The sequence below is a fragment of the Calypte anna genome, chromosome 6 (assembly GCF_003957555.1).
Source record: "Calypte anna isolate BGI_N300 chromosome 6, bCalAnn1_v1.p, whole genome shotgun sequence".
NCBI lineage: Eukaryota > Metazoa > Chordata > Aves > Apodiformes > Trochilidae > Calypte > Calypte anna.
This window is the reverse complement of record NC_044252.1, coordinates 12,622,009-12,641,289: the sequence shown is the minus strand read 5'-3', so window position 1 is coordinate 12,641,289 and position 19,281 is coordinate 12,622,009. Positions and strand designations below refer to the sequence as shown.

Genomic DNA, 19,281 nt, shown 5'->3' with positions numbered 1-19,281 from the left:
GAGTTCAGCAGCACACCCATGTGCAGGGAAACTGCAGGATGAGGTAAATTCTGCACCATGCTCACTGAGTGACTGCTGCAGCAACTTGCCTTACCCTGAAAACCATGCTGTGTTTGTTGCCAGAAAGCCCAGGTTTCTTATGTGTTCTCATGCTTCATTTTGGGGAAGAAAAGGCTTTCTTAGACAATTTGAGATAGCATGACCAGACTGAATCACACAAGGGTTTCCTAGGAAAGAGTTGGGTATAAACAAGGGTTTGCTTCTGAGAAGAAATTGATATGGATGCATCTCTGCTTTAACCAGAGTGATCCAGTGTGGTGCCGAGGGAAGGAGGGGATGGGCATGCTGGGCTGCAAGGTTGAGGTTTGTAGTGGTGCAGTGATGCCAGTCCCATGGAAGAAAGCTCAGAGGCACATCAGAGGGAAAAACCTTCACCCTCAGGCTACATCTCCTCCAGCCTCCCTCTGTCTACAGAGAGACTTTGTGAAGATTTGGCACTTCCAAGATGGGGCCAGAGAACTTCATTGCAGAGCTTGAGGGATGCCCCTACCACAAATAGTCTCATGTTGTGCTGAACACTTGTGTTTTTATATGCAATGCTAGCAAGACCTGATCCATTTGTGCTGTTTTTTTAGTTCTGCAAAATTGAACTTGGTTAGCTTCACTTTGCAAGATACATATAAAACCACCTGGTCCTGTTGGCCAGGGACCAGGAGGGAAGATAGGCTATAAATTAGAGGATCTGTCCACCACTGGTTTCTGAAAAGGCAAGAATCAAGAACAGCCTAAGCCGCAATTCATTAATTTTGGTTCCCTGATGGACACCTCCCTGGACAAGAAGTGCTAAAAAAAGAATTAGGGAGAAAACCTGGAAATTGTGCAATTTGGCTTCCACTGTAAACTACAGACTGCTGCCTCTTTCTCCTTGGAGGACAGCAGAGAGATTTGCATGGTATCAGGCCAAAACAACAGTTCAGCAGCAGGCAATTCCAAGAGACTGTTTTTGTTGGGTGACTGTTTTTCCTTGTCTTCTTTTTAAAATGTTGATCATATGAAGTATGTAATCCCAGGAGCTGCCAAATCCTGGAGACCGTCTGTTTCTGCCACTATCGGTGCACTGTCCCTCCCTGGCCAGAAGTTAAGCGGCTCTTAGCTCTAGCAAAAGCTTTAACCTCCAAACAAAAATCTGGAAACTATTTGTCATCCCACGTCTTCCCGAGTGGCCCCTTGGCCGGGGTTTCCGTGTTTGTCTTCAGTGCTCAGCCATCCTTTTGACCTATCACCAGCTCCCCAGGAAACTGGATCATCTTCACAGTAGGCTTTGGGGGTGGAAGTGTGGAGTTGTGCCAGTCCTGGCACCTCTGAGCTTTGACTGGGGTAGGTAAAAGCCCATTTTACATACCATTTGCCACCTAAGTTTTCTGTTGCTTTTGATACATGACATATTCTGTACTTTCCCAAAGAGCAGCAAAGGCAATGAGGCAAAGCAGCAGCAACAAAGCAGACCAAAACTGTCCATCAGACCAGGCATGTGTCCTTCAAGAAACCAGTGGTTTCTCCTTGCAAAACCTACAGCAACAGGGACTGGTGTTTTTTCTCTCCAGTTACCATAAACACACTATCCAAAAGGCTGAGAGCTACAGTTTGTGAGAAACAGCAAAAGTGATGGGGCATTTACCCTTCAAAATCTGATGCCTGTGGAGCTTGGCACTGAGAGACCTGTCAGATCTCCTCACCCAGCCATGTGGCCAGGTACTGTCTGCTGGGTAGAAGACACTTGGGGAGACCCATTTGTGTCCTAGGCTTTGGTTCTGTCGCTTCTCAAACACCACTGGTGGCGGGCAGGTGGGTCTGGGGACCAGCAAAGCTGTTTTGTGTTAGAAACACTTATCATGGGGCTTTTGGAACGTTAATTGGAAAGCCAGATGTAGCCAAGTGTTCACACTGCCTAGGTCTCCCTCACTTGACCTCTGCTGTGAAACAAAACTTGCTGGTGGCCCATCCTCTCTGCAGGTCAAGGACTGTGCTCTTCACAGGTTAATCAAAATCGGAAGTGCCCACTGAGAGGGAGAGAATGGAGTCTCCAGGTCTTTTCTAATGGAAATCTCCAGTGTGGGCTGTGTAGGGATGGAGCTGGGAGGACCAGCTGCATCTGCACAAAAGCAGAGGCTTGATGACTGAACCATGGTGCAAGAAACATCCAGCAGTTAGGGCATATAGATGCTCCAGCCCTTCAAGCTGGCTTTTATTATGACTCCATCCTTGCAAAAAAAACCTTTGACCAACCCATTGCACCTTGCAGGGACATTTTTGCTGGAAGAAAGTGGAAAACCCTAACTACGCTTTGTTCAGCTCCCCAGCCAGCTAAGGGAATATCTAAATAGTGTAACTGTGATGTCAAAGGGTTTGCAAGACTGTGGGTGCTTGACGACAGCCCCTGGACAACTCTGAACTACCCATCTTGGTGAGTTCTCCATTCACCAGCTTAGGTCTGATCCTGTTCTTCTGCAGAACCAGGGAGTTTGTCCTTTACTAATGAAACCAAAGAATGAGATCAGCCAGGCGAAGGGCATATTTTATCAAAAAGTGGCAGCAGCCCTGCTGCAAGTAGGAGATGTACTTCTTCCCTTTAAATACAAAAATATGGTTTCCTTGCAAGGGAAGGTTTCTTCATGTGTTCTGGAGTATGAGCTGTAATTTCATTATATATAGTATATAATAGCAGTATACAACCAAGCCTGGCTCAGCATGGGAACCACATTATACATGGTTTTTGCTCTCTCCAGCTGATGCTGTATCTTGCCACCCCTCCTAAATCTTTCCCTGTAACTTGCCCACATCCTGCATCTGTCAAAAATAGAGAAAAAAGCCACTTACGGGTGGACCTCGGGGACCAATGATGGACATGCCTGCTTCTCCTGGAGCACCCTGCAGAGAAACAAGCAAGAGGAAAAGGGGTGAGAAAAGGAGAGGAAAATATAAAGACAAATATATTCTCATCAAGAGTAGGGTGTTAAGTGAGGGTGCCCAAGGTGTGAGACCTTCTGTGCTTATGAGGCAGCTGCTGTTCTGACCTCCCCCAGCTCTTAGATCTACTCAGACATGCCAGAAAATGGAATCTGCACAGCAAGGAAAACTATAAACACATAAAACATTTTCTGGCAAAACAGAAGTTCTGCCTCATTACAAGTGTGAAAGATGGCTTGAAACCCTTGCTGGTTCCTTCCTGTGAGTCCAGAAGAACAGTGTCCTGCACAAGAAAGAAAAGAAGGGACGTCCTGAGGTCCAGAGAAATGGGAGGTGCAGGCAGCTCCAGAAATGCCTCGCTTGTGTTCTTTTCAAACTCAGCTGGGATGCAGATGAAAGCAGCAAAATCCTTGTTGGCAAAGAAAACAGCTGCTTCTCCAGCTTTTAGCCACCCACAGAATGCAATGGGCAGGACATGTCCCTGTCTTTGGAAAACATGGTGTATACCTGAGAGGCAGCTTCAGAAGCACCCAGGGCTGAGGAGCCTTGGGATGGAGCATCCCGTAAACTAAGCAGCTTGTGAGAAAGCAGAACGCTGCAAAACAAAGCAGGGGGCTGCCAAGGGCCTAGGACTCTCACAGAGGGCTTTGGGGAAGGTTGGGCAATTAAGAGTGGTTTTTTTCCCTTGTTTGTTTGGATCTTTATGTTGTCCCTTGATGCTGAAAGCTTTGGCCAGAGAGAAATGAAAAAACACACAGAGAAAAAGCAGGGTGGCTTCAGGTGGTGTAATCTTGTTCTGTTAGATAATGTTGGTTGGCTCCAATGAACAAGTAGAAGCTTGAAAGCAAGAAAGGAGAATCTCTGTCCTACCTTGCCCTTTTCTGCTGTCTTTTACTCTGTCTCTTTTGAACAGGAGCAAATACGCCCAGTATGGCACTGCCCTGAACAGATGATCTCCCTTCTCAGGTGAATATTCCTCCCTCTCCTAGTTCCTACATATTGTTATTCAGTCTTTCACCCACTGTTCTTGTGGGTGGGAGGTGCACACAGCTCTAGAGGAAACACACAAATGCTGAAGTGTCCTAACATGGGGGGGAGTGCAGTAACCACTTGGCAAACCACTGCTTCTTTGGAGGGACAGAACACCAATTTGATGCACAGCAGTTTGGGAGATGGTATCCCACAGACTTAATCCATCCCATTGGGAGGAAGTGGTTCCACCATGTCAGACACAGGAGAAAGCTGTGCCATGTTCTTCCTTGCTGTGGTTTGCACTGGGGGATTTGGTTAATCTGGGAGGTGGAGGGGAGCTGCAGGCTGATTAGGGCAAACAGAGCTGCCTGTGGGGAAAAAACTCAATGGTTAAAATCCAGGAAACCTTGAGGTGAGCCCTGCATGTGCCTGCTGGCTCTTATGCTGTTGGCAAATTGCCATAAAGAAGTGCAACATCTTTGGAAGCTAAGTGGCCTGGAAGGAATTTGAGAAATAAACTCACAAGGCTGGGGAAGAGGGGGGGCAGCCTGAGTGAAAGCCCAAGGCTGGATTCAGCAGCCATGACTGTGATGGGGTGGCTTGGGCTGGCCCTAAAGTAGAACAATTCAGGATGCTGTGGGCTGCAAGGAGCCAACTCACCTTCTCTCCGGGTTGCCCTTTTAGTCCCTGGTTCAGTGGCACCCATCACAGCCACATGCAAGAGGGTGCAGGGGCAGGAGGAGAGAGAGAGAGAGAGAGAAACAAACACAGGCATCAGCGGCAAGGGCACACTCCCCGACCCCAAATTCTTGGCTATGGGGCTGGGATGAGCAGGGTGGCCTCAGGTCCTGCCCCAGCCATCTTCCCTACCCTCACAGTGGGATGCTCAAGTGAAGAGCAGCTCCAAAATGCAGTGCTCAGCCAGGCAGGGGATGCCCCACCTTTTTCAGGGCAGGGTTATTTGGAAAGGGAAGCTGCCTGTGGCAGGCAGGGGTGCATGTTAGCAAGCCCACATTTAGCAAGCCCAGAGGGGGTCTGAGTGGGGCAGCAGAAGGCACCCCACTGGGAGGGATGCTGGACCAAAGGAGGGTCTGAGCAATGTGGCAGAGGGGTTGGAAACACCCCCTCTGCATCTATACAGTTTGAAGGGCTGGCTATAGTGCTGCAACCAGGAGATCCCCTTAGGGGTGGGGTTAAGGGGGGGTGGCTTTGTTCTGACACCTGCCAAGAGTCATCCTGAAAGCCTCACAGAAATCTTGGGATTTGGAAAAAGATGGAGAGGACAAGGCACATGCAAGAGGTTTTGACTTACCGGCCGCCCAGGGATCCCCATCGCACCTTTGTCTCCCTGGTAATTAAGGCAAAATCAGAGGCAATTGGAAACTGGCCAGAAGTAAGGTTATAAAACAGCACAAATGAGCACCACAGACGCAGCTTCACGCCATGATGCAAGTGTCCAGGGATTTTGAGAGAGGGAGAGAGCAAGTTAGAGAGAGAGGAAAGTGGGCCTGTGTGTGTCCAAACATGTCTTTAAGAACACGTGTAAGCCACCAGTTCATGTGTGCATGTGACAAACCAGCACATCTCAAGACAGAAATGACATGTGGCAATTTAGGCAGCAAATGAAGGGCAAGACTCTTCAACCTAACCAAGCATAGTCCCCATTTCCAGCCCTTCATGGCTTCTGGGAACGGGCTTCCTGCAGTAACCAACTGTCCCATTTTTCTCTTTCTTTACCAAAGTCATCTGTGAGTTAGCTATTTATTTACAGTTATCACTGTAAAACAGGATTCTCTTAGACTTGAAAATACAGTCCTGTCCTGAAGCAAGAGAAAAATGTGGGAAAACAAGCTGACACAGGAAAAAGCACGTCTGGAAGAAGACATATGAGCAGATGTGTTCTGTGTCCTCTATCCCTTTGAGATATTTCCCAGTGCACTGTCAGGGTGTGAACGATCCTGACAGTGATTTGGGGAACAACTTTGGGTCAAGGAACACTGAACAGAGCCTTGTAAACAAGACTGGTGGTAATTTTCTTGAATCACTTGTCTACAAGGCAGTTTTCTGCCTCTTACAGTTAAATCTAACTATGCAATTCAAAAGTTAAAAAAAGACAAACAACAAACAGAACACAAATCAGAAGAAAACAAACAGACAACAACAACAAAAACAAACCACAACCCTCTCTGCATTCCTGGTCACCAAAACTGAAGGCTGTGCATGTTCGGAAAGACAGCAGCTGATTGCTGAAAGGATCTGGATTATTATGGCTTCAGAAGTCATATAGCTTTTGCTCTGTAGTTTGCAAAAATGACATGATAATAATTTCTCAAACATTCTGTTTCCAGCAACGTTTGGGTTTTGCTTATGTCAAACAGAGTCTCCCTGCCTGTGGCTGCCTGTGTCTGTAGACATAAACCTGGTTTTCTGGTTTGTGCAGCTAGAGATACCAGCTCCATTGCTGCCACCTCTTTGTACCTTTCTCCATGTTCAGTTCCAACATGTGTTAACACCATCTGAATTTCTGGAAGGGGAATGCACTTAACTCAATTTGCTTTGCTGGGTGTACGCAGAAGCTCCTTTGGCTGTGCATCCCAAACACAGATGTTATTATCTGGGATCACACCATTACCTGGTGAACATTTAGCCATTTCCCTGTGCAGAGCTGGAGGGCTGTCTGGTACTGGGGGGAACTCCTTTCCATGCACTTCATGCTTAGACAAGCAGTATATGCTTTGCAAAAGCACTCCATGCAGATGGGTGAAATGCTAAACATCCTCTTGAGTTAAGATTCTGTAAATTATATATCATGGGAAATGTCTTTCTTCTAGCGTTCTAGGCGAGTTCTCAGTCCCACTAATATTTGCCTATCTCTGTGCGCTGGCAGCAAGCAAAACTCCTACTGTCAGCATCTTGCCCTGGGATTACTTTGTGGCTGATGGAGAACATAATGCTGTTTTCCTGTGCTTTAAGTCCCTTAAATACTACTTTTCTCCAAAGCTTAGCTCAGGATGAGCTCAGTCACAGTTTGATGTAAAAGCTGATTTTGTTCCTCCTGGCCCTGCTGTAGCTGGTGCCTGAGCAGGAAGAGCCCAAGGTCGGGGCTGAGCTGTGTCTGATCTCCAGTGAGTACCTGGTGTCGGAGTGGTACATGACTGCACCGTGTCTGGTATGTGACTGCTCAGCATTACAGCCCTCCAAGCAATAACAGTGAAGGGGGAAGCTCCCAGTAGGACAGCAAATAAATGCCAGATGTTTATAAGGAAAGGTTGTCTGACAGGGAGCCAAGAAAGAGCACTCATGGGTGGATGATACCATGTAAGTTGGTTACGAAGTCATGCAAAGCTGCCTGCAGCTCCCATGTTGGAGGCAGAGGAAAATGAAAAGCAACAAGCAGCCACTGCCCTGAGCCAGGGGGAGAGCTGGCAGAACAGTTCACATCTAATCTGTTAGGAAGCTGCCTGTTTACTGCTGCTGCAGTCTCCAGGTGAGCAGCAGCCCAGGGAGAAGGGAACCATCTCCAGGAAAGCACACAGCTGTAACTCTGAAACCTACACTTCTTCCCCACTCATGACTATCTATCTCAGAGGCAAATACTGTTATTACAGTCTTTTGAATTTGTCTCAGAGTGAGTCAGCCCTTCTGCATCCTGCTGCAAGCCCCATCAGCAAGAACACTGCATGCTGCACCTCTTCTTCCAGACCCTAAAGCTCACAAAGGCATCTTCAAAAGCAGTGTGTTTTTCACATGTAGGAGGGTTATGTTACCCTTAAGTTTGGTCTTACAAAACTCCTGTGGTCCCTACTCTGTTACAAGCCATGTCCTGTTCATAATATGCTGTTGCAAATCAGGTTTGGTATCCAAGATCACTGCCTTCTCCCAGCTTGCAAATCCTGGAGGCCTATTGATGAAAGTACTTCCAGATAGAGAGCATGGAGGAATAAAAAAGAAAGAAAGAAGTATTTATGGGGAGCCCTGATCTTCCTGTAGGGCCCTGAAACAAAATATACAGAAACAGCAAAAGTTGGCTTCAAAACCTGAAGGGAAGTCTTGATAAAGACAGGACATCCCATGTAAGGGTTTAGGAAACAGAATAGTTAAAAAAGCCTCCATAGTTCCTCGACCATCAGCTCTGATTGCTTTTGTTTCCTAAACTCCTGTTTGTGAAGTTATCTCTCCCTTTGGCATGGCTTGGCTCGACCCACAGCTCTCTGCACAGGCTCTGAAGATATCTGCAAGTCCACGGAGAACAAGCTAATTACAGGGCTCTGACTTTCTTCCTTAGGCTCCATCTGCTAAATATTATTTTTTTCATGTATGGAATTGCTGCAGTTGCCACAGAAATGTTGCATGTTCAGAAATGGGAGATGAAATGTCCGTGAGAGGATCTTTTCCTTCGGATGTGGTCCAGACAGCTAAAGAGTCCGGGAACCTCAGGACTATTTCATGATTTCACGATCATTTTCTTCCTTCCTCTGCCCCTTTTAGTCCCAATCTCACCAAATTTCTTGCATGACTGAGGGTTTTCCTGCATTCACCAAAGCCTTGACTGACTTCAAGAATAATGGTGAGAGCATCTGTTGGGCAAGAGGAGAATCTGAAGGCCCCTTTTGCTGCTGGGGTGTTGCTCATCCATTTCACTGGCTCTTCTGGTTTTCCTAGATGACAAGCAGGGCTCAATGCATTTCTAATGGATATTTCTGCCCATCTTCACACTCACGCCAACATCAGCACTCCAGGCTAAGCCCTGCAACTCAGCATGTTGTGTTTTGCAAGCTGGGAAAGAAACCCAAGAGAGCAATGGGGGATTGTCAGCGCTTTGGGGTCACTATCCAGAATATTCTATATGACAACCAGTCAGGCAGGAGCCCAGGTCTGTTGCTCATAAACTTGAGTTTCCATGCAGTTTTAATCACAAGAAAAAGGAGTGGTGGGGGGGGTGGAATAATTCCCATGGTGACATGGAGGACTCTGCTTGACTCTTGAGCAGTGAACTTTTACTCACACTGACTGAGCCAGTCTTGCTTGCCAGCCAACCAGAAACCCCAGAAGACCTGAACGAGACAAGGGTGATGCTAGCCCAAAACAAACTCCACCTTGGCTAACAACACTCAGTCTGCCTGACTTCCTCTTGTTATTTCCATTGGCTGTAGCATTCTTCATGGCCTGTCCTGAAAGTCTGTGCAAGGAGACAGGTTCAGGGGTCTCAATAAGCTGGGATACAGTAGCGTGTATTGTCAGCACTTCTCTGGTGGTCTCATGTGTTTCTGCCAGACTTCAATCTTTCATTATGATATTAAGTTTCCAACCCTTATTTCTGCAGAGAAAGCCTGGAGTGTTCATCTTCCGCACCCTGCAAAGGCACAGTCTGCTCTTCAGGAGACATCTGCATTGACCTATTGATTTCTCTCCAATTTCTCACAGCAACAGTGGAAATGCCATCACTGCTACCTGTTCTGTGCCCCTTCCCTTCAGCATGACATATGCTTGCTCAGGACAGTGGCAAGGACAGCTCTGGATGGACTCCACTTGCAGCCCCCTCCAGAGCAGTGCTTTCCTCCCAATAACCCAAAGCTAATACTGAAATACATCCACTTCAGCAGCCAGTCCTAAAAGCCCCTGAGATAAGCTACTGCTGAAGGTTTGCAGGGGATCAGGGCTTCCAGCTGTTAAATACTTTCAGACCTTTTGGCCTGGAAGGTGCAACTTTTTGGAAGATCATTGCCATTAAATCAGGCTGTGCTCTTGCATCTGTGGGAGTTTCAGTCCATAGCATTTTGACTGACGAAAGGGGAAAATAGGTTGTGCAGCAGCTACTTCTCCTCGGAATGTCATCTGCAAACTGTTTAAGACATTTTTGCATGAACAGACAAAAGATGACTACCGTATGTTTAACTTCTCATGTTCCTTCACAGTAACCCAGTACAGTTACTCTATTGCAGATGAATACAAACCATTTCCTCTGGAAGGACCATGCTAGAGACAATATAGTATTTCTTTATTATCCTGAGAGATGTCGATACATGGCTTCATTCCTTGTGTTGCTGCTTCTGGTTCACTGTTAGTCTCTCAATTGCTGTAAGAAAACTACTGCAGCAACCTAGTTGCTTTCCTGAAGCCTAAATCATCTGCACTGAGGTTTTCCATTAACTAACATTTGAAAATGAAGCTATCAACACAATTTTTCTCTGAAACTGATTGTTGTGCAGCTATACTTGAAGGCCCAAGAGTCCAGCAGGTCTCTGTGAGGAGCAGGGAGCAAGTCCCTACAGCTCAGCTCCCACCATGTGTCTGCGATCTAGCATTTATTTCTTTGCAAACATCTCATTCTGCGTGCGGCACCCAACGTGTATGAAATGCATGCAGCAGATTCCCCCAGGGTGTGTGGGCCAACCTGGTAACAAACACACAGATCTCTGCAGCCCTTGTGTCTGCCATGTCCCTACCTCTGCACACCTGTCTCAGGCTCAGAAGCTGCGATGCAGCCACGAGTTATCCCACCCCGAGACGGGTCTGAAGCACCCCCAGTACTTGCTGTTTGGGAGTTCCCAGGGTGCCAGGACTGCAAAGGCATCTACCACACCAGACACCATAGGCAGGATACTTTGCTAGTTCATGTCCCACAAATTGTGTCAACAGCTTCTAAAACCATAGAGGTTCGGTACTTACAGGTGGACCTGAAAGAGAGAAGAAAAAGGAAACAGGGTTTTTTTTAATTAATAAATCCTAACAAAAAGTGCTACACAAACACTTTGTGTCATGTTTGCAGATGATCTTGGTGCTTGTTCCATTTGCTGATGCACTTTTATCTACTCCCTGCTCATTAATTAAGGTACCCCCACAATTAGCAACACCACTTGCAATCACCATCAGTACAGGACAGCCTCTGAAAGCCTTGAACTGGGAAGGCCATGTCAGTCAGCCTCTCAACTCTGTTAGATTTATTTTTGGTCCTTTGACTGTGACTCTGCTGAGCATGGGGAACTCATTCCTTGTGTGACTCTTCCCTATATCCTGCCTATCATTCATGGTTGACAAAATTGAATCTGGGGAGGTGAGAGCCCCTTTGCTACTAAAATGCCTCTGCAAAGTGTGAAAAGGTTAACAAGAAGACTACAGCTATTAAACACATCGAGTACCTTTTCTCTTTCATACAAGCTTCTGTCCCATAGGAGCCAACCTGCCCCCCCAACCCAGGAAGAAATTCCCTTAAATCCTCTGGGTTTCTTTTATTTTGAAAGCCTTTTGGAAGCTGCCAGCACACAGCACTGCATCTTCCTTTTACAGAACCACTGTACAGTATATATCAGGGCTCAAACAACACATTTCTTTCATTGGTTCCCAGAAAATTCCTCAAAATCCTGACAGATATTGTGTGTATGGAAAGAAACCCCTGGACTTACTATTTTGTGGTTTCCTCTCTGTGGGAGAAGCAAGACACACCATACAACTGTCAGGGGTTTCTACATTTTCCATACTTTACAGTCACTGTTTTCTTTTTTTATTCTTTCTTTACATAAAGTGCCAAGAAGTAGGACTAAGCAGTATAGCAGGCGAGCTGACAGATAACAGGCAGCAGCCTCTTTTTTGCACAGGAGGCAGATATCCCAGTGAGCACCTGCAGTCTACGTCGTCATCCTGAAAATGCCCCTGGCTAAAAGCCCATAAAAGAAACTCAAGACTTTCGACTAGCAAACATTTTCCTCATTGGAAAGCTCTCACTTAGCATGACTCCTTCACACCAAAAGCTACAGTAAACAGTTTGGCTATCGAGTTTTGGCAGCCTAAAACTGTACTGCCAAATGCCACTGTTAGACTTTCGCTCAGTTTTCATCATGGTTGATCAAAAGAGGTTTTGACTAAAGGGTACCTTTTGTTTAAAAAATCAAAAACGTTTACAACCATTATGGTGGCCAACAGAGTTAAGGTCCACGTTCACAGCCAGAAGGCTCAACACCTCAAAACAACTCCACACAAACCTAGGACAGGAGCTCAGGGGGAACCTGGATTTGATTGACCTGATAATCACCCACCCATGGTAGTGGTGCTGAGGTCGCTATCCTACTGGATATGCCAGGTCTGCCAAGTATGCCAACAAGAGTTTCTGATCAAAGAGTTGATTTTGGAGTGCAAGATCAGATTCAGATGCAGGAATCCTAATTTATGGTAAACTGGCAGAGAAGGGGAAAAAAAACCAAAAATGTTTCTGAGTCTGGCTTGGATGGCAAATAAAGTTATGTGGGTGAACTAACTGTCTTGGAGAGATTTTGTTTCAGAGTGAGCACCCTGTCACAAGGTCAATGCTTATAGCTTGCCAATACACAGACTTTATTTCCATCAGCAACAGCACTGACCCTTAATAACCCGCCTACCAATCTGCACAGGTTCAGGCACTCAGTGACTGCAAGATACAAACTGCTTAGAAAAAATCTAAAGGCAAGCAAACCCTGAGCCATCCCTGCCCTTCCAGACCAAATGCGACCAGACAGCAGCACAGCCTGGAATGGCTCAGCAATACTGCTGAGAGAAATCATCAGCTTTTGTTTGCTCCAGAAGCTACATCCACAGAGTGGAGTAAATCAGTGATGCCGGCAGCTCTGGGCCCATCAGGCCACACACCCCACACAGATCAAAGGCAGAAGGCATCTTGGAGGTCCATCTTTGTCATATGCCCTCTATAAAATTAATGGTTATGTGAAGGGCAGACCGCACAGTCTGTGTAAACACACATCAGTGAGCTGCAGGAACACAGTCTTGGCTGCAATAAGTCAATCACTAGAGACCATCCAGGGACTGGGCTTCAAACACCAGAATTGTCCATGTGACCCAGGAGAAAGCAAAGATCTCAGATATAGTCACTTCTAAAAGCAACATTATCTTGCATGGGCAAGACTGGAGGAGGGGGGAAGATGTCCCGAGGACTGTGGGGAGGGAGGAGGTGCTGCTGAGTAAGCTGCTACAAAGCACTGGGGATTTTACAAAGTGTAATAATGCTTCAGCAAAGTGGATTTGTCATGTTCTGTCATGGTGATTAACGAGAAGACCAAGCAGAGCTTCTAAAGAGGCTCAGTCTTTAAAAGAATAGGAAGTAATTTAATACACATTAGAGGAAAGAGCAGGCAAAGGAGGGAGATCCTCAGTGCTACGGCTCTCAACAGCTCTAGCCACCTGTGGCGAGGCTGAGCTAGCCTTTCCAGCTGCACCATGCAGGGCACCAGGCTTGCCCCTGGACAGGGGTCTAGCAGAGCTACCCTGTCCTGGTCAGGGATGCTGACAACCCTGTAAGCCAAGGGATCAAACCTACAAGGCAACCAGGTTGTATTGGACCCTTCACGGAAGCAAAGTGAGCTGCAAGACACTCACCACTCACAACACTGCTCCATGATCCCCATGCAGTCCCAACCAGACTGAAGCAGCTGTGTCTGCTTGCTCCAGGTGGGATCAGGTCTCAAGAGTGGTGATCTCCAAAGAGCTCCAAAAACCAAGAGCCAACAACCTTAACAGCCACAAGGGCAAATCACACCCATGGAGGTTCCTTTTCTCCCATGTTTACAGCAGGATTTTTTTGAGGTGAAATGGAGGTGGTGCTGCTTAGATGATCTCGTTTCCCTTTCCATAAACAGCCAGCAGAGGAGGGACAACGAATGAGCAGAGCTGGGATCAAAGATACTGTGAACATTTCTATGCCCCGATCATAGCAAAGCCCAGCACACAGACCCAGAGCTCCCAGATCACCAAATTCCTCGGGCTCGTGCAGAATAGGGAGCCCACATTTGTAATTAGCACCTCCAGATCCTGTCTGTTTTGAACCTGATCTTGCTGGGACCAGAGGGACCCTGGCACGCAGGCTGCAGCACGACCGTCCGGCCCCGAGGGCAGCTGAGGAAGCACCGCTCCGTGCCGGCATCTGCCGAAAGGCACCGGAGGGCTGCAAGGGACCGGGATCGCTGTTTATGCAGCTGTGGTGCTTGCTGAGCAGCGGGGGACAGAGGAGGGGACGGAGCAAACGTGTCAGGAGTGTACGAGTGGGAGGAAGCAGCGGCCTCCTGCAAAGAGGAGACCTCCAGAGCACCTTTGAAAATGAACATTAAGAAAACAAAGAATCCTTGGGAGGGTACCCGGGGTGCCTACAAACATATGGCCTCTGGAAATTAGCACCATCTGCACTGTCCCTTCTCAGCTGCTCTGGCTTTTATGCAGATAGAAATTCTCCTCAAAGACACTCTGCCTTTCCTTTAGCCCAAGAGAGATATTGAGCAGCCATGGTCAGAGACAGGATGAGTCCACCTTATTGTTCATATAGAGGGGGCACACATGTGATGAGCAGCAGGCCATGCCACAGAGTCCACTTGCTCACTTACCCTTCCCTGTGGCCATTCAGCCAGTGACTATCTAAAACAGAACTGCAGTGACCCTTTTTCCCTCACCCACATAAAGAGATCAAAAGCCACTCTCCACACTGGAGCCCCTTCAGGCTCAGAAGAGGGGATCTTTAGTTTTGTAAGTGGGTCATATTTATCCTAATCTGGAAAGTCCCATGCTCTTGAATATCAGCCTTAAAAGCTGGACAGTATTATACTGGGTTAGTGTGGTGATGGCAGAGATATCCTTCAGCTTCAGAGGCAGCAATGCTCTCCAGGCTGATAGGATCATTGAAATGATCCCTTCCATTTAAGGGCATTTCCTGATGTCTGGAAAAGTGTCCATTCTTAAAAGGCTCTCAAATGCTGTTGTTTAATGTATTTTTTTCTCTGACTTCTTGGATTTCAGCAATCCGGTGTCTCCAATGTGGGTGTCTCCCAGCATGCTCCAAAAGCTCACATATGAGGGAATTTTTTTCTGCTCTACAGTATATACAAGTTGAGGACAATAGAGAGGGAACATAGAGATGTTGTTGTTTTGTTGGGCCATCCTCACTATACACTCCAGCAGAAGGGGAGATATAAATATGTAATCCATCCCTGTGAGGAAATCCAGCCATTTCACACACCCAGAAGGCAGCCTTAGTGAGTTAGAGAGATATGGTTACTTCCTGACATTCAGGGCCACCTTGTTTGATAACAAGATAGTTGTGGCTAGGCAATTAGTTATGAAATGCTGATTAAAATGTCAGAAGCCTGAACATGACCTTACCCAGGGTGGGAAGGAGGCTCTCATTCATGGCCCCATGGGCTTTCAGCACAACATGACCCTGTTTCAGAGTAGGAAGACCCCGGTTGGGTGCATGGAGTCCAGATGGTAGGTTTGGTCTTCTTTAAAGACTGGCCATGCTGCAGTTTTCACACAACAGATGCAGGGTACTCATAGCCTTTTAGAAACATCTTCCCTGCCTCCATCAGGGGAGAAATGACACAAGAGGAGGTGGAGGAAGCATCAGCTCAGAGTTGTAAACAAAAAAGGCAAAAATGACATTTGCCTTGCCATAATTAAATGCTATAATTTGAAGGAGGAATTAAATAGGACACAAATCTTCAAAATAATAAGAAAAATTTAAAACAGCAGCGATTACCCGATGCACACCCTCCAGGAGTTTTGCTTTGGGTGTTATCAGCAATAGCAGAGTTTCTGGATGTATAACTCCATTCAGAGAGCACAAGCCCTTGCAAAAACCAGGCCTCTCTGTCCCCAAAACATCCCCCTCTTTGGCTCTACCCTTGCAAAGCAACAAGAGGTTCTTCAAAGGGTGGCAAAAATGTTGGACAGAAAAGAGGCTATCAGGACTTCACTGCCAAAAAATGCGACCAACGCTAAGCTGAGGCACCAGGTTATGCCAGTCACCCAGGCTTGCCTCTGAAATCAAACCCATGACATCACTGAGACCCAGCAGTTAATATCAGCAGCTGTTGAGGATAAGAGTCACTTCTCAGGCACTCTGAGCATCCCAGCACAGCACCATCAGCCCCCACCCAGAAGCCCACAAGTACAGCACCGAGAGGAGAAGCCCACGGGAAGCTATGCCCAAAGTGAAAAATGAGGCAGAGCCTCACAGAAAATGAACATGATCACTGCCAAGAGAGAGATGGTGGGATGGCCAACACAGGGCAGAAAACAATGCTTGTTTTGGGCAGGCATCCATGGGTCAGCAAGCTCTTTGCAAAATGCAAACAAACACATTTATCCCTGCCATGCTGAAGCACTTAGCAGCACAGAAAGCAGAGAAAACAGGGCTGAGAAGGGCCCCTAGGGTCAGCTCACCCCATGGGTTTTCGCACATTGGATCTGAAGACCCCCTCAGAGTTTTCCAGTAGCCAGGACCCCTGGCTGGTAAATTGAAACCAGATTGTGGTTGACACTGCTCTGCCACCTTCTGCCAAAGAGCCAGTGGGCCCCTGGGCTCAGGCAAACTACCAGTCAAAAACCACTGCTCTTAATGATCCCCTTTCTCTTCCCCTTTCTGTCTTCCCTGAGCAAACCAAATAGAGGTTCAAGGATTCCTGGGGAATTAGAGGGACACAAGATCATTGGTGCAACATCTTCAAAGCAACCAAATCTCTACCTAGCCCATTTGGGCCAGTATTCCTCTAACTTGTTGCTCTCCTCTGAGGATGGAGACATGGCACTCTTCCCTAGTGATCCAGAACAGGCAGTACCCACGACCTCACTCATAAGGTCATATTTATTATCCTACTTAGAGACTACCCAAAATTTCCAGGGTTGAGTTTCAGTCAGTCAATGACCTCTGATGTGCAGCAACTTCAAATAACAGCTTTTTTTTTTGTATTTCCCTCCATCTTGCGGTTACCTTTTATGTGTTTGAAGTCTGCTGTCCTGTTCCCCACAGTCTTCTCTTGTCTTTAGACTAAACATAACCTAATTCTTCCAGTCTCTCCACAGAGGCTGTGTTTTCTGAACCTCTGGTCATTCTTGTTGCTCCCCCTCAGCAGCCCATTTGCCTCTTGAAGTGCAGTTCTCAAGTAGCAACCCCTCTCCAGCTTGCTGCACAAGTCCTCAACAGACAGCTTGGTGTAGGCAAAAGAGGTGGTGTCTATTTCTCGTGTCCACAGTCTTAATCACAAAGGGAAACTGAGTTCCTTCCTGTAACCACCTCTGCCTGGCTCTATTCTTCTGAAAAGCCACTTGTCCTCCATGAGCTGTAAAAGGCTCAGACATTTCTTGCAGCGTTTCTCTAAGAAGCTGCTGTCCTTACAGTCTGGTGAAACCAGCTCTCAGGCTCCAGAGAGGAGAAAGGTCTTGTCACTCATAATTAACCTGTTGAGCATTTTCTTAGGGTCCTTCGTAGTCCCACCTCACCCTAGGCATTAAGATCTTAATCATGCACACTCATAATTTTAAATCCTTCCAACTTTACTTTTCTTCTGCTTAGAATTTCAGCTCACTCAACAGTTTATGATTTTCTCTAGTTGATCGCTTCCCATAACTTCTTTGCTCTGGGACAGTTTCAGCTCCTGCCTTTAACAGAGGTTTCCTGCCAAACTGATGGGTCTCCTTCAACTTCTTCCTCAGCTCTTTCCAGTATTTTTGAAGTCCACCTCAAGCACCTGGACATTTCCACAAGCACCTTGCAACTCTTAGTCTGAAGACACACATGCAAATGCAACAAGCTACTGCTTCAATAAAACCCTGCTCTTGGCAGAGTATATGTTTGATAGCTTTTCTGCAGCTCCCAAAGCCTCTAACAGATGCTATTGCATGCCAGGAATACAGAAGGTGGTGTCTGAAAGCTCTGGAGATCCAAACTGGTTTGTAAAATGCATCCAGGAGAAGTCTGACATTCCTTCTCCAAGGAGCTGACCGCTTCTTCAGCACTCGCTCAGCTGCACACCCTGCACAGCTCCTGTTCCCCAGAGAGCTGCAGAATTAGGAAGGAACCACAGGAAAAAAAAACTGGCCCAAATAAATCATGGCTGGGTAAAGCAAAAAGCAAAATCCACAGCACTTTTACTTCCTGCTGAAGATTACAATCTGTCTCATAAAGTGGCTGTCTGGGAAAAGTAGAAATTTGGAACTTACTATAGGTAATTAACTAATTTCTCTGAACATGCAAATTATATGTTTTACTCGTGTCAAATTGCAAAGATTAATCTTCTTCCTTTATAATTTTTGCAATTACCAGCTGATTTTAATATCCAGTGCACTGTTATTTATTTCCCCCCTAATTTTTGTTATTCTTCCCTCTTTTCCATCTGCTAACTCAACTCTTCTTCCTTCCTCCTTCCAAAATACTTTGCAACTTTTCTAACAATAAATTCTGTCACCTACCCAGGGAGGAACAAAAGACCATTGTGTTCAATTTATCTTTTAATAGACTCCTTCCTCAAATACCTCATGGACTGCCAGTGCTGTCTTCCAGACCCTGTCTCACACCCTTTTGAGTTATGAAAATGTCTGGGAGGGTCTTTCCTTTAACCAAGACATTTTTCCACCAGAGATGATTGATAGTTCCCACTAATTACCCTATCAGCAGTTGGACATTAGCCTAGCCACAGCACTCTTCCTCCAGAGGCCAATGATGCACCTCTTTTGCTCAGTATCCTCTTCTTCAAGGAGGGAACAAACTGACTAATTAGAGCCACCATAAAATCTTCCCTTAGGCTCTTTCCTGATGCTGTGCCTTATTTCCAAACTGAGCATGTGGAAGAAAGGGCTGATGCTAGTCATTTGGAAAGGAAAAAATGTGATGGAGTTTCTGAGCCTAAGTGGGTTTGCTCAGCATGTTTTATTGCACAGGAAGAGGAGAGCATTCATTCATGCATCCAAATCCAGATGATGGCTTCTTAGCACATCTCAAGCTCTGAAAGGTTTGCTTAGCTTGGCTACCCATGCACAGGGCTCTGTCCAGTAGGAGCCTGGCTTGGGCAACATGCACATATGGAGACAATCCTTGTTGACTAGCAGGGATAAAAGGATTTGTGGCTTTCCTTACCTAGAATGAACCTACTACCATGTAGATACCTTCCCTGTTGCCTCCAGGGCTCAAACCAGATGCTTTGCACAGCACAAACTCTAGAGAGAGTCATCAGATTGGAAAGGCAAAAAACAACCCCAACCAATTGCTGCTTCCTTGTTGAGCGTGTTCTGGAAAGTACCTCTATTCTCTCATCTTCCTGCTGAGGCAAATTTGATTCAATAAAGAAGTTTGTTGAACTCTGTCAGGACCTCCATCTTGTTTGAAACTGAAAGGTTTTTTTTCTTACTTAGGCCTAGTGGTCACTATTTTGTAAGGTAGTGAGAGATCCCTTGATAATCTCGAGAAGAAAAGAGACCATGATGAAGATGGAGAAGGAACATCTTCCCCTACACAGAAACATTAATTTTGAGGCAAACCAACAAAGTTTAGAAAGTAGTTACTCTGAAACTCTTCATCCCTGTCAAAAGGAAAGG

General features: G+C 46.4%; 1 protein-coding gene across 1 annotated transcript in view; it reads right to left on the bottom strand.

Moving 5' to 3' along the window:
- COL13A1 (collagen type XIII alpha 1 chain) overlaps nucleotides 1–19,281 on the bottom strand; it is an 88,264-nt gene that overhangs the window by 50,461 nt on the left and 18,522 nt on the right. Inside the window, exons 3-6 of the mRNA XM_030453593.1 lie at nucleotides 10,609–10,616; nucleotides 5,252–5,287; nucleotides 4,600–4,626; nucleotides 2,878–2,928 (exon numbers count right to left, since the gene is read on the bottom strand). Of these exons, the coding sequence (XP_030309453.1) occupies nucleotides 2,878–2,928; nucleotides 4,600–4,626; nucleotides 5,252–5,287; nucleotides 10,609–10,616 (122 nt within the window). The remainder of the gene's footprint in view (nucleotides 1–2,877; nucleotides 2,929–4,599; nucleotides 4,627–5,251; nucleotides 5,288–10,608; nucleotides 10,617–19,281) is intronic.